The sequence below is a fragment of the Hirundo rustica genome, chromosome 3 (assembly GCF_015227805.2).
Source record: "Hirundo rustica isolate bHirRus1 chromosome 3, bHirRus1.pri.v3, whole genome shotgun sequence".
In the NCBI taxonomy this organism is placed as follows: Eukaryota; Metazoa; Chordata; class Aves; order Passeriformes; family Hirundinidae; genus Hirundo; species Hirundo rustica.
Genome location: NC_053452.1, coordinates 70848612 through 70864101, shown reverse-complemented (window position 1 = coordinate 70864101; position 15490 = coordinate 70848612). Strand labels below are relative to the sequence as shown.

The 15490-nt window shown below is 36.5% G+C and overlaps 1 protein-coding gene across 2 annotated transcripts in view; it reads left to right on the top strand.

Annotated features, from left to right (window-relative positions):
- Window positions 1–15490, top strand: part of AFG1L (AFG1 like ATPase) — a 64437-nt gene that overhangs the window by 18132 nt on the left and 30815 nt on the right. Inside the window, exons 6-7 of one of the 2 annotated variants that reach the window (XM_040060752.2) lie at window positions 4518–4617; window positions 7525–7583. The exons of the other annotated variant lie outside the window; for it this stretch is intronic. Of the exons in view, the coding sequence (XP_039916686.1) occupies window positions 4518–4617; window positions 7525–7583 (159 nt within the window). The remainder of the gene's footprint in view (window positions 1–4517; window positions 4618–7524; window positions 7584–15490) is intronic. 2 annotated transcript variants of the gene reach the window in all.

The window sequence follows — 15490 nt, the reverse complement described above, 5'->3', positions numbered from 1 at the left end:
GAGCAAGATAAGAGCAGATCATTTGTTCTCAAATCACCAACAGTAAAATAAACTATGAACTGAAAATTGTTAGGGTATTAAATTAATACATTTCTGAAATGGACGGAGCAGTTTATATCTCCTAGCTATTATTTTGCAAACCTGCACACTTGAGGAAATAACTGTTCTATGATCGACTCCCATGAAAGGAATTTTGGTCAAGTAACAGTTGTTCTTGTTTTAAGTTTCTCTTGTGTTTTTCAAGCAGAGATGGTCCTTTGACCTTTGGTTTCAGAATGCGTGGGGTCATTGCAATTGCTCCTGTTTGATCATTTAATTTGTGCTCTGTCCAGTGAATATGATTATGCTGGGCTTCCAAAACCTGAACGTAAAATCTAAAGAGAGAGACAATTGTACTTACACTGTGAAGAAATGGGAAGGTTTGGAGAGGGAAGTGTTAACTGTCACGGCATTAAAAGCTCAAATGGTAGGAAATGGCTGTACCATGTATTAGTGTAAATACCTGCTTTTCTGTATAAATGCTCACTGCTTTCATGTTGCAGTATCGCGGTGTGTACAGACTGTCATGTTTCCACATTTTAAAGGGAGTGACTATGGTATTTTTTGTTCCCAAGTTGATTGTCTGCTCCCCCTGCTGACTTCCTTGAGGTACACCAATGGCTTCAGTTGTAAAAATCACCTGTTCTGTTGGACTGTTGCAGTTGGGAAATTAATACGAGAATTACGCTTTAAAATGTGTTTCCAAGACTTTGCATTAATAAGTGAATTTTTAAAATCTACTTGGTTTGGGTATACTAATTTTCTACATTCACAGATTTCTAAATGGCTGGATTTCTTGCCTGATTTTCTGTAATGTGGAACTCTACACAGGTTTTACCTGTTCAAGAAGAGTTCCAGTTTTCTGAAATGTTGCAGAAAGCTGAATTTGGGATAGGAAACCCTCTGCTTAATAATCATAAATAGAGCAGTGACTGGAAGAGGAGCTTGCATGGTGACACAAATAACATTGTTAATAAGGAGCCATATTTAATTTGGGATGTTTGCAGCTCATTTCTGCAGTGGAAATCATGGCTTTATTTCCCTGCAGTCTGATTTACTCGTATTTAAAGAATTGCTAGATTACAATGAAACTGGAAAGAGCTGCAGGCTTAGAACGTACACTGCTCTGACTTGTGGACAAAGCAACTCTCTGTTTTGACAGATGAAAAGTGAGGTTGTTTTGGCAAAATAATTGTATGTGGAGGCAACATCAGAAAACGATTGAGATTTGCTCTAAACACTTCAAGTTGCTTTCAGATGCCTGCTGAACAAAAAAAAAAAGGAGAATAAGTTGAAATTAATTATTTATTTATCTTAAGAACAGAAACATGGAGGAGTGATATTTTAAACAGGGGCAGCAAAACATATTGTTAATGCCTGTTTTGCAAAGGAAACCAAATGCAGAACTTCAGAAGACAAAAGCATTGCTGAGGTTGCATTTTCCTCATTGACAATGGGCTAAAGCAAAACAGAAGTATTTCGAAGTGAATCTTTCTGCAAAGCCCAGAGAACTGTTAAGCAAGTGGAGAGTTGACTAATTGATCTAGAAAAATATTTCAGTACTTCTTTTAAAAGTAATTTTCTGTGCTCCAAAGCAGTGTTGTATTTAAAAAAAAAAAAAAGTTTTAATGTTTCTTTGTGCAAGTACTGTGTGGTGGCCAGGATCTCAGTGATGTCACTATGCTTCTGCGTTTGTCCATTTTGAAGCAGGATTTTGTCAGCGGGTTGCCTGAGCCCCAGGCTGTCAGGTTATTTAGGCATTGCTATGTCTTACTGATCTTTGTCATACAAGTTTACTGGAAATACTCAAGTCTTTTTTTATCACAGAAGTCTTAAATCATTCTAAAAATGTCCTCATTTTGAAGAAAAACCCAAAAATGAAGGCATTTGTAATTAGGATATTTCAGAACACAGGGGTGGCTAGCAGTGACCAAATAACTACACACAGGTAATTAGAAGCTCTAATTTTGGCCTGGGACTGTAACCGTTGTTAGTATTGACAATGAAACCAGAGTCCTTCCTTCTTGGGAAGCTGAGCTATCATGCAGAGCTAGCATTAAGGTACCAGTGGTACCATTTGGACTACAAAAGTGAACTAACAATTTTAGGGAGTTTTTACTAACCTGCATTCTATTAAAAGCCTCTAATAAAAATTAGGCTCTTATTTTTGTGCTAATACTAATTGCTGATAATACATGCTTATGTTTGTCATTCATTACGTGGAACTGTACCAATCAGTGGCTGACTGAGTCTCAGGCACTTACACATGTAAATTAACTATTAGTCTAGTGTCTTTCCTTTTTTTTTTCTTTCTTCTCTTAAATGCTAATGAAATTTCTCTATTCTCTCCCCTAGCAGGCTCTCCTTATTGGTAATTGGTAGACTTTGCTTTTATTATCGGTTGCAATAAATGCTGGTTACAGTAAAAAACATGAGAACTTACAGTCCTTTAGTTACTGTCTTCTACCTGCTTTACCTTGTAGAATTTTTTTCTTTCCTAAAATATATTAGATAAAGAGAGCTCATATTCGGATTCTGGTCCTCAAAATGGCTCTTGCTTTTTTGACAGAACTTTCAAGAGGGTTTTTTGTGTTATTGTTGTTTTGTTTTGTGTTTTTCTTTTTTTGTAGTGGAGCTCGGAATTTTGCATTAATAAGAGAATGTTATTCTTCTCATTAATAAGAGAATGTTATTGTTTTGTTTTATGTGAGCATTAATACTCTTTCATTCCCTGTTTGCTGAAGGTAGCATGCTTTGTAGTACTATTAAACAAAAAGGTTTGTAACCAAATTACTTCTATAATAGAATTTTAAAACTTGGCTTTTAGGTGTGCTTTGTGGTACCTGAAATTCAGTTACCCGTAAGATGCACATCTCTAGTGATTCCTTGTGTGTCTTGCTTTTTTAGGGATGGGAGAAGTTCCTAAATTTTAGTGTCCAGAAGAAATAAATTATTGATAAGTAAAACATAAGCAAGTGTATTAAACATATGGTACGATAGTGAATTACTGTTCTTTTTAATATCAGATCTTAGGGAGCAGAGATATGCAAATCAGGTGTGTTACAGATAGTGTAAAAGTTTGTTTTTTAAAAAGGAAAAAAAATCCCTATTAAGGCATTCATAGAACAAAAGGAAACAATTTTTGGAAGAAGAAAACTAGTGTTTATATATTGTTCCTTAATTCAAAATAGCTGTCAGAAATGTAACCTAAGTATTTTACCTAAGTTTCTAGTGTAGAATTATCTTTTTTATTCTTTTTTTCTGCCCAGAAAAGTAATTTAGAAGTGGGAGAATGATGGGGCATGGAGGGGTGTGGAGTGGAAGAAAACATTATGCTGGGTAAAATCTTTCTGCACATGTGTTGCCATCACAGCATACACATCTATGGTGGCGAAAGCCTAGCAATCTGTCAATCTCTTGTGTCATGGGCATGTGTAACTCCCAGCATGCCACCACTGGTTTATTTCCTCAGAACTGGGGTCTGTTTTGGCGAGCCAAAATGCAACAAGTGTCTTTATAATAACCACAGGGACTGCAGGAAATTCAAGTGTAATGATCATAAAGGTGGTTTATGTATTAAGATGGGGAACAACTGTAAAATAGGAATTGCTGTTTTTTCAGAAAAGCTTTATCTTTTTTTCGTAGCATTGTTCCTGTATCCTTTTATTTCTTGGTACTAGAAAGCAAATTTGTTGAGCTAAAATTAACATGCTTACAGAAATTTTACTTAATGGCTTATCTTGTAGTCATTTTTTCTTCCTTATCCCTCCCCAGTATCACTTGTCCTACCCATTTTTCATTTGTGTTTTATGCCTGAAGGTTAGAAGAGGCTGACTGTGCTGGAAGTGACTGCCTGCCTTTTGATTATTCATGGACAGTAATAGAAGGCACTTAAAAAGAACAATGAAATTGCTTATTTTTGTGATGGGCCATCTGTTGAATTGTTTTTTGCAACAATCACACAATAGTATCTATGTCATATCATTCTATTTTCAACAGCAGCTGATTATGTATAGTTGGCTACTTGTCTTTATTTCTGAAGTCCCATGACCATTTTAAATTCACCTCTGCAAACCTTTGCCTCAAAGGTAATAGAAATGTAAAACAGCCGGTGTGTATCTCGTTTTATCTTTTTTTTTTTTTTTTTCATGTTGTTCCTAATTAAGTAGGCTCTTAAATGTTTAGGTCTGTTTTCTGTGTCTCCCACCTGTAGTTTTATAATAGAAGTTAACATGGAATCATTTAGCTATTGGTAAAGAAATGGTGGAGTTCTGCAATAAAGAGTGGGCAAGTTTTGAAAGACTGTGGTACATTCACTGCTTATTAATTATCCCTTTTATTTTTTTTCTCACCAAGCAATAATTAGAATCTTTTTCCATGGTTTTCACTAACAAGCATTTTCCTAGCTACAAAGCCACTTGCAGATCTATTGCAGCAGAAGCTGAAAGCAAGATAAAACAAATGTGTTGTCTTCTCAGGTCACTGACATTGCTGATGCCATGATTCTGAAGCAGCTTTTTGAAAATCTCTTCCAAAATGGGGTTGTCGTTGTGGCAACATCTAACAGGCCGCCAGAAGGTAAAAACAAACATTCTACCAGTATTACCCAAATCCAGTGAATCTCAGTATCTTGCAAAACAATTGTATTTATATCATACAGTATTTAATACTGATGAACTCTCTAGACTGCAAGAATCAGACATATTCCAGCTTGTCCCCTGCTTTTTCTTGTTCTTAAAGAGGAAAGGTTTTTCACTTAATTCACCCCTCCTTTTTCTAAAATTCAGAGTGTTCCTTCCTCCACCACTCCCAAACATTCTGTGTTTTCTGATCTCCTCTACTCTATCCAAACCACTGAGAGGGTGTTTGGGCACAGGGCAGTTGAGGAGGGGTAAAATATCACCTGCTTTGAATGTGTTTAAGGCTAGGAAAAGATCAGATCCTGCAAAAGGAGGGGAATGAGATCACATTCCTTCCCAGTTTCTAACTCAGAAACTTGCAGATGTGGTCCACCAGCTTGAAGGAGATGCCATTCGTACAAGCTGGTTTGAGGGAATTAAGTGGAGAGGTGTTTCCATTTCTGCCTCTTTTCTTACAGAAGTAGATCCTTCTACAAAGTCACCAAATCTGTATGGGTTTTAACCATGCAGTAACTGTAAGTTTTTGTAGAGGAGAAAAAAGTTTATATTGTATAGTATTAGCAGTTAGCATAATGCATAAACTTTTATGACATTTCAGATTGATCAGTTTCAAATACTGAAGAGTTGCCTTAATTGTTAACTGTAAAAACCATTAATTTTCCTACTCAAATTAATTAAGAGACAATCACTAATGATGGGCAATTCTACAATGAACTTTATCTTAGCAAAAAATGAAAGAAAACCCCGCAACCAAAAAAACCCTCACAAATGATTTTATTAAGGGAGAAAATAATTTCCCATTGGCTTATTTTCCTTTTCTGCACAAACAAGATGTAATTGTAACTACTGTAGTTGCATTGACTACAGATAGACTGAATGCTGGTGCTTTACTCACTTGAGAGACATCCTTGGGTTTTTTGAAGCGCTGCTCTTTAAAGTTCAGGAGAATTTTTTATCATAACTTCAGGACTGTAGCCGATGTTTTAAATCAAGCTGTCATTTCATGAACTTTATTGTTGTATGGGTGTTTTTCATATATATTATGTTACTGTCATAGCAACCTGAAATACATCCACCTGCGTTAAGTACCCCAGAGAACGTCAAGGACAGCATTTCCAAGGCTGAGCTGTGTTACAGTCCAGGTGTTGGCTGATGCCTCTCTCTCCTTTGGTCACTGTTTGTGAATGCTTATGGTGTGTCTGACATCCCCCTGCAGGAAAGGGAGTTGAGTTAGTGTAATATGCCACACTAAGGTTTAAGACTGAATGGAGAGGTTTGTTTCTTGTGGGTGGATACAAAGGGGAAAAGTGGTTTTTTTCATTAGAGAGCAGATGTTCACGGCTGCTGGCCATTGGTGATACATGTATCTGTGTTGAACTCCTGGCCCAGGGGAATGTCAGGAGAAATACTGAGATTGTATTTGAGGAGCCCAGGCTTCATTTCTCCACCAAAGTTACTTTTCTGATCCTCATGAAACAGAGGCGTGACACAAAGCTTACAGCTGTATTGGCTAGAAGAGCTAATGGGAGTAGCTGTCTTACACTACTGTTACATGTTCACTAATTTTTCCATGTAAATATGCAATTGATTGCTGTATATTTTAACAAATGTATGACCATCCTGATTTGCTGAGTTGGGAATGAGCATGATACATGGCTTCCTAGAACTAGTACTTAGGGTAATGGAATTGCCTTTACTGATAATTTTTCTAAATGTTTCTGCATACATACCCAATTTTATGAATGCCATTCTGTAGGTGCCCTGTTGGTGTCTCATGGATACAGCATCTTCTCTCTATCATGAGGTGTTTGTAAATCATAAAAGCTTAAGCGTAGCTATAGCCTTCAGGCCTTATGGGGAACATAAAGGATAATCATAACCTGGCACATGCTTTGTGTGGAATTTTGTTGACATCTCTGCCAGCTGTCTGTATTCTCTTTTTCATTCCTTCTGTCAGTTATAGCTGCTAAGCTGCCTTTTTATAAGGCTTCTGAATATTAATGAAACAGAGCAGATCATCACACAGTTTTAAGAGATTGTGTTTTCAAAGAAGAAGTAATTCTGTTATGAACTTGTTAGGCAGTTGAATAATTTCCAGAGAAGGAAAGTTTATATTGTATAAATATATAGAGATAAGTCAGATGAAAAATGCTTTGCAGTTTTTGTTAATTTGTATTTTGTTTGATGATGCAGATATGCATTTTGTTGTGTAACAAACTCTTTTTTTTTTTTTTTTTTTCCATTATTCAGTTGTATTTTTAGCAGCTTTGCCTAAGTTTACATATTGGTTTAATTTTCAGATTTTTGTCCTTAGGGGTGATGCTTTTTCCTGCTTTTGAAAAGGGGATGTACCTAGCGGAATTGCTAGAAGATAAAATGTACCACAGTACATCAAACAAGAATGATGCTAACTTAGTAAAGACAGATCGTGTGCTTTTAGTTTATGTGGGGTTTGTGTCCTCTGCCAAATACTTGGGTTTAGCAGTTGCATAGCTTGGCCTTACAATCTATACCAATGTATACCCAGCATTACAAATATTTTTAAACCGTTACTTTAAAATTACTGCTCTAATTTCTTTTGCTAGAATTAGTTATACGTCGTTAGAGATCTAAGTCATTTTTTGCTCCCTGCCATTTTCACATTTCCTCAGCATGTCCCTTTCTTCCTTAGGACTGTATTGAGTTTTCATACAGTAAAAGAAGATAAATGGATTTTAGCTCTCTTTTTCTGCCTTTTGTTCCTCTGACTGTCTCTAGCAACATTGAGTTTTATTTGCTAGACTAGAAGACAAACTGACGTCATTAAGACTAAGTAGCAAAATGGTACTGATTTCCTTTCTTTCAGATCTCTATAAAAATGGTCTTCAGAGGGCTAATTTTGTACCATTCATTGCTGTGCTGAAGGTAAGGAGAGCCACTTGTTCAATGCTTTTCAGTTTTGCCTGCTTTATTAATGAATTTGTAGATTTGTAGAGGATTGCTTTGATGCAAGTTTCCAGATTACATATACCTGCTTTAACTATTTAGAGCAAAACCAATTGAAGGTAATACAAGAAGGGACATTTACTTTCTGGAATTAACATGTTTTTAAGGCTGGACTTTTTTAGCATTACAAAAAGTTATCTTTTTGACTAAGGCAGCAGGAAGTGTTTGTTTGGATAAGACTTTCTTGCTGGTGCATGTATGCTGTGTAACAGTGTCCCTCTAATATGTAAATTGTGTTGTACTTGTGGATATATTGTATTTATAATGCTGGAAGAGCTTCCTGTTACTTTGATGTAAGGAAAGTAGGGTTTGCTCTGAACCCCTCAATTCCCTTGTTTCTGGGTCTTTCTCATGTGTAAGTAGTTTTTTCTATGGCTGTTCGTGAGGCTTCACATAAGGTTCAACAAGCAGCGGGTCTGAAGCCAGCTTCCCTCAGTCTGCACATTGTGTTGTGGGAGGTCAAAAACTATAATAACTTCATTTAAATTAAAAAATGGAGGAACCTTCCTCTGTGAGTAACACAATTGGTGCTTATTTTGCTGTTAAAAGGAACATAAGCTGAAATGACACTTTTAAGTTCTGGACAAGTTGCAGATTATTTTTTATTCACAAGCTACAGTCATGTAGTTATGTGATTGAGGGCTAACATACAGCTCTTATATCGTGCTCTGCCTGGATTGACACGACATGTGAAATGGAAATAACAGCGTTTCCCTAGTTCACAGAAGTATTGCTAGAATAAATACATAAATAATGCTTACTATATTGGTGTCTAGGTTAAAAGAATTGAAAGGTAGAGTTTAGGTAGGTTTGTCTTTGTGATAGGAAATCTGGAATTGCTGAATTGATGCAGTGACTGGATGTTTCTGCTCAGGTGGTCATCAGTAGAGCAGATGAGAGTGCCTTGCATTTTCAGTGGGCTCTTTTGGAATCATAAGATTGCTTAATTGCTTAAGAACCTTAGAAAACCCCATCTAATGCTGACATTTGTACAGTTGCCACGTTTAAAAGTTAATATGCCATTGACGTGATTATGGCACTCCTGTGCATCTCAGAGTGGCTGTGTACAAAGTCAGGGAGGTTACCAGTGAGAATGGGTCTTACCTGGATGTCTTTAAAAAAAGTAAGGAACATAAGAATAAATGAACAACCACTTCCATTTCAGATTCTTGAAAAAGGTTTCTTCTGTGGCTGGCTGCATTGGAGTAAGATTTTAACCATTGTAACCTTTATGTTACAAAGGTGTGGATAGAACTACATTGATACTCTGGCTTTGATGGTTTGAGAAATGCAGGTTTAGGTCTCCCTGATGTGTGTAGAATCTGTGTGATGGCACTGGTGTGAATGGATAAAATAGCTTCTGCCTCAGCTGTACTTAGTTCTGTGACTAGGAAATGTAAATATGATTTCTTCTAGGATTTTCATGAAAATATGAAGACAAACACTGCATTGGTTGCTTGCAAATGTTTGATTTAGTATCTTCTCAACCTTTCCCTCACTCCAAGCCATGTGTGTCTGTGGTAATATTGATCTCATCTGAGCTGTACCCTGGTACTGGCTTTGACAGCTGGGACTAACTCCTGTCTTAGTTTTCTCTGGGCTCAGAACCTCCCAGAGGGCTTTTGTCTGGGGTTTAGCAGGAGTGAATAGGTGGGTTGGTTTTGTTTTGGTTTTTTTTCAGTAATTAACTTTTATGATCATAAATCGTAAAATAAGACTTGAGCACTAAAAGTAGTTCAAGTTCAACACAGGTGTTTCAAATTCCTTTAAATGTTCTTGGGAAGGTGGAATGAATGGAAAGTATTGGCAGTATATTTCTGTGAGGAGATGCTTCACTTGAAATAGTTTTCAGGCTCTTTTCATTCCTTAACAGTGGAACACATGGTTTCTAGATACCTGGGTAACTGTTATACAAATATCTTTTCTTGTCTTCAAATGATCAAAAGTAATGGTTTCTTCCCTAGATCTACAATTACCCATGTTCATCCTCAATTTTATTTTCTTCAGCCCATGTAATTCCAGTATCTGTGTTTGAGTTCCTATTTCTTACAAAGGTAACTGCAAACCAGCTTCTGTGGAATAAACAAAAGGGTGAAATAGCTCTCTAGGGAAGATACAGTTATCTCCCAAGGTTTGTGTATATTGTCTTTCTAGGTGGTAGATTACTGGGGCAAGTGACTGTTGTGTGAAGTTGCAACTGAAAAGTCCCAGTTCTAAAGCCACATGAAAGCTTCTGGTCCTACAGCTGGTGGGCACATAAAACCCCCAGGTTTGTGTTGTTGGGCAGGTCAGTAACACCACTGGCAGCTTATTCTGCCCTGTGTGTGTTCCTGTTCAATTCTGATCTTATCCCAGTGTTCTCTTCTATTGAAATATTAAATAGTTTGAAATGTATTTTTTCAGAGATTCTTTAATCCTGTAACTCAAAGTTTTTATAAACAGGAGAACTCTGAATTGATCAGTTCATCGTTGTGGGTATGATTCTTGGGGACACAATATTCCTTATGAAAGGGTTTAGTTTCTGCAACAGATAAGAGTGCTTCTTCAATCTGTGAAATTTCACAAAGATAGAGCTTTACAGAGATAAGAAGTATTAGGAAGAAAAATCTTTTAATTCTATAATTGTAATTCGATTCAGTCTCTTCTGATCGAGCTTTTAATCTCACAGGATCTCTTGCTGAGCATTTTAAAGTGTGTGGAATTCCTGTGTGATTTTTTTTTTTTTTAAAGACCCTTCATGAGAAAAACATTCATTGCTCGCAGTTACTTTGTTCACATGCAGAGAGCAGAAATACTCCAAAAATTGTCACTCTCGACCTAAAAGAAATATACAAAGTTTATAAATGTTTTAAAGCTGATTTACAAATAAAGCTATGTATCTTGGAATCACATAATTGTTAAGATTGGAAAAGACCTTGAAGATTGTTGAGTCCAAGTTAACCCATCACTGCCAAATCCACCACTAAAGCGTGTCCCCAAGTTGCGCATCTGATGTCCTTCCTCTGGGGATGCTGTCTCACTCACTTCCTTGGGTGGTGTGTTCTGATGCTTAACAACCGCTTTTGGTGAAGAAATTTTAATCCCAGGTCCTTTTCTTTGCTGTGGAGCTTTCCAGCCATCCTGTCCCAGCCTGTAGCGGTTTTTGGGAGCCAAGTGCAGGACCCGGCACTTGGCCTTATTGAACCTCACACCACTGGCCTTGGCCCATGGATCCAGGCTGTCCAGATCCCTCTGTGGAGCCTTCCTGCCCCCAGCAGATCAACATTGCACTAATCTTTAACAACTTGATGTAAGATATTAGGTGAGGCTCTTAGGGAAAAAAAAAAAAAAGTGCATGCTTTAATTTACTGTATTGACAGTAATTTTGGCAACACTTTAATTTTTTCAGACATCTTATGAAGACATTTATATCAGCCCTTAGCTGTTCTGAAATCCTAACTTTAATTCGGTGGCTAGTTGTTCAATGTTTCATTCTCTGGAAAATCAGGAAGAAAAGTTCCTCGAATAATTTGTTATGCAGAGTCTGGAACTTGAGTGAGCAGTTCTTGTGATTCCAAAGGTTTCCTGGAAGTGTAGTATGAAGCTTCAAAAAATGTCAAGCTGTGTTGAAATACCAAGTATGTAACTTCTGCATTTTGTCAGGTATTGTTCATGTAATAGACTTGCACTACACTATATTTTAACTGAAACTCAAAAACTTTACAGCCCTTCATAGTCTGAGTATAACTTTAAAAGGGCCAATTTTAGAAAAAAATGTTTGGCTTTGGTTACCTGCATTTTGCTTTGAGGAATCAGCCAGAAATCTATTGTCAGTAGGACATGAAATTACTTTCAGCGTCTTTTTTAATCTTCTTTTTAATTTTCCTTCTGCTATTAGGGACCAAATAATTATTTATTTTAAAACTATTTGGTTAAAATGACTTTTAACCGTAAGTAAGCGTTGTACTCTCCTCTCAAATAGAAAGCAATGCATTAGTTATATGCTGTATTGCCCTGTCTTTCTTGAAATCAGTTGATGATTATTTATTTAGAATGTTGCTGGCTGTAGTTTTAATTGAAGTATACCCTTTCCTACAAACAAGAAACTGAGGAATGTAAAAGCATTTTCAGTTTTCAATAGCTTAGTATGAGAATGTGAAAAATATTTGTTTAAAAAGCATTTAGAGCTGCCCCTAAGGAAACTGTGGGAGTTAGTTTTGTACAAAGGCATTTGGTAGATATAAAATGTCTTTGATGGTGCAGTCAGCTTTTGTCCAACCACCTGTGTGAGAAATGCAGGGATTTGTTGAGTGGCGGATCTGCCTCTCTCCTCCCCCCTCTCCCAAAAAAGTCATCTCCTTGATGAAATTGATTTGTCAGTTTGTTCCAGTCTAATGGTGTGATAGCCCAGCAGCTTTCAGTATGTTGAATAGTTAAAACCTGCTTTTGAGGTCAGTGTCAGCCACTCTGACCCCTGTGAACTGTCACCTGAGTCAGAATTGCAGGGATTAGGCCTTTGATATTGTGATGGCTTCGCCTATCAATTGACTTTTTCATTACTGAAGATGTTGGGCCTTTTGTTTCCCTTCTTAGTATGTAACCAAGCAAACTCCTAAGTAGAAGGAGCATTTGTTCTTGTTCTCTCTCTGTGCAAGTAATAGAAGTACTCATCTTTTGTGAAGTGTACCTAATTAAACGTAGAAAAAAATAAAAACAGGAGATACAGCATGATTGCAAATATTTTGTGCTGCAAGTGTTTTTGAACCTCAGAATAATTTGTGGGAAATCTTAGTTTGATAAATTTGTTAGACTATCAAATAATAAAATACTGTATATAGAAAGCAAGGTGTCAGATTAGAAGCTACCAATCCCTTCTGCATTCAGCCTTCTAAGCCTCTGTATGTGTGTGCGTGTTAAATTTAAACACAAGGGTTATTTGAATTCTCTGGTTCAGAGCATGTAACTGTTACAATATTTTATAATGTACCTATTCCTTTATTATGTTCTCAAGGGATGAACTGTTCAGTTTGTTTACCTTTTATATCTGTCTTAGACACTTTCTCCTAGACGGAGTATTTAGATGCGGATCAAAACTTTATTTTAGGATGAAATAGTTGCTACTGTAGCTCTGTGCCAGGCTTCCAGCCTTCTCCCTTTCTTTAATTGTTAGGATTTCCTGAGCTCTTGCTTGGTTTGTTTGCTCCTTGATTAAAATGAGTAAATGAAAGCATATCATAGATATGGAATAGTCGGTTCCTGCTGTATCAGGGTAAATTAGTCTAATTACACGTGGCAGTTCTGTTTGCTTGTGATGTAATGTGAAATGAGGTCCTGCCTCCCCCTAAAAAGCCCGAGCCAATTAATAAAGCTTTTAAGCTCTTTGTCACAGGCCACCGTGGAGGTCTGCAGAGAAGAACTTTAATCCAATAAACATTTCATTTAGATCATGAAAAGAAAGCATGAGGAGAAGCTCCTACAAGAGAGGGTGTTACCAGCAATTCTAGTTGTGAAGAGATGGGAGGAATTTGCCAAATTAACCAAGAGGCCTTCATATTTAACACATAAATGTGTCAAAACTAATAATAGAATAATTTAATTTGAGTTGAACCTTATATTGTTAAAATTCTAAGAAGCCACAACTGTTTTCTTCAAAGACTTTGCTGTTGAGTTGGATGGACAGGGCAAGGGGAGGTTGTGAGAAACCCAGATAGCAAATAACACTGGCCAAAGCTGGTGGAAAGGGGAAAAAAAAAAAGGAATAGATAATTAGGTGTAATTAGGGTGTATGAATTGTTGTCTCCCTGCCCTTGGCTTGAATAAATTTCAGAGAAAAAAAACCCTAGTGGCAAAACCCCTTTGATGTAAGAAGAGTCATTGTGGTTTGGCAGCATAAAGGCAGTGTTTTATACTTCTTACATAATGGTTGTGATACAGAAAGAGTGAATGGACCCTGCACCCCCCAGCCTGCTTTACAGCAAGGACTTTTGGATTCCCTTGAAACAAAATGCATCAGAAGTTTTCAGTTGTGGGTAATGAGGTAGTGGACCTCATCAGAGCTAAGCGTAAGCCATCTTTAGCCTTTGTTTAGATCTTAATCACTTTTTTATTTATTATTATTATTATGGGAAATTCAGTTTTGTAAATCATGACTACTTTTTTTTTTTCCCTTTTCCTTTTTTTTTTTTTTTTTTTCCCTGCCTGCCAACAGTTCTGGCAGGAGCAAAGGGTAATACTGGGGAAAAGAAATACAAATCAAATGTTATAAAGAAAAACAACAGCATAAAAGAAATCTAGACAAATAACTTCATCCAGGGTATAATTCCAGTGAAGCACATGTATTGGATGAATTTGACCCTTAGCTTACGAAACATCATGTTATAAATTCAGCGTGAACTCTTGGTGTTTGTTTTTCACAGAACGCCACAGCTTGCTTATTAGGAGATTGAAAGTTACAGTCATTACTGGTCCTGTAGCGAAACTGGGTGTTACACAGTGATTTGTGGTTTGCAGGTGGGTTTTTTTTCTTTTGTATTTATTCTTATTCTGCAAGGAAGATTTTTTCTGAAGTGATGTGAAATGGGGAGCACTGTTCAGAGTAGTTCTTAGTTCATGGAAGTTTACTCTGCCATTCTTCTGTTCCCTGACTGGAAAAAGGAGAGGCTACTTGTCTCCGAGCCGGCACAGCCGCATCTGTACCTCCTGAATTCTTTCACTTTTGTTTGAATATCTGAAATACTATTCACAGAACAGTACATTTTAAGAGTCTCTCTTTTTATTCATGCACCATTATTTTACAAGTTAATTGTCTATTTTTCCTCTTCTTAGGGGGTAGCTGATTTGTAGCTAGACATTAAAATAAGTTATTGAAAAGTTGTACAATAGATCGTATGTTCCTTGTGGTGGCAAGAATAGTGGGGCTTCTTAGTTGTTAAAGTTTTGAAGGCTGTAATGTAAACTTGTGCAACTTCCACTGAATTAATTTTGCCTCTCAATTTATCGCTGCTAAACTCTTCAGTTTAAAATTTAAATGTTCTTGTCACAAGTGTAAGAAAAAGATTGATTAAAGAAGTTATATTTTGTAATACTTCTTTTCCCAGATCTTTGTGCTCTGAGCCCACTGAAAAATAATTCACAAGCAAAATGTTTGTTATCCCAAATCAACTTGAGAGTGATTACTTTCCCTGATATTGTACAGGATTCTTGGATGACATTTAGAATGTTTTCCAAAAAAATTATTTATTTATTTATTTATTTATTTTGTGTGTGTTTTGTTGTTGGTATTTTTCTGTTTTTTTTTGTTTAGTTTTGTTACATTGTTTGCAATTGCGATAAGCATGAAGTATCTGAGGCTATTATAACAATTTGCCGTATTTCATTATTGCAGAAGAATGTAGAGGAAAAGACTGTAAAAACCCCCTTAGTTAACCCTGTAAAGCATTGCACTGTTTTGCAAAGCAAATAGCCTTTTCTGCTTGAAGTTAATTTGGTCTATGAAAGGCAATACCTGAATACTATGCCAGATAAGTAATTATTCCTGATTGTAATGTTGGGGGTTTTTGTTCAGGTATAGGTCACAGGAAATTCAGTTTGGGTAGAGTATGTATGAAGCTAAGAAATATGCAGATTTTCTGTTGTAAGATTGTGTAAAAATTATTTACAGTTAATACTTGCACAAAGGTTAGAAAGGTTGATGAAGTGATATTTAGTTTTGCTTTACTATTCACTGCATGTCAGAATGTAATTATGACTGATTCATGAAACTGTCTTAGCAATGAACCATCTTTATTAAAATGCTGATCAAGAAAAGAGCTGACAGTAATAAAGAATAGAACACTTTAGTCTTGTTG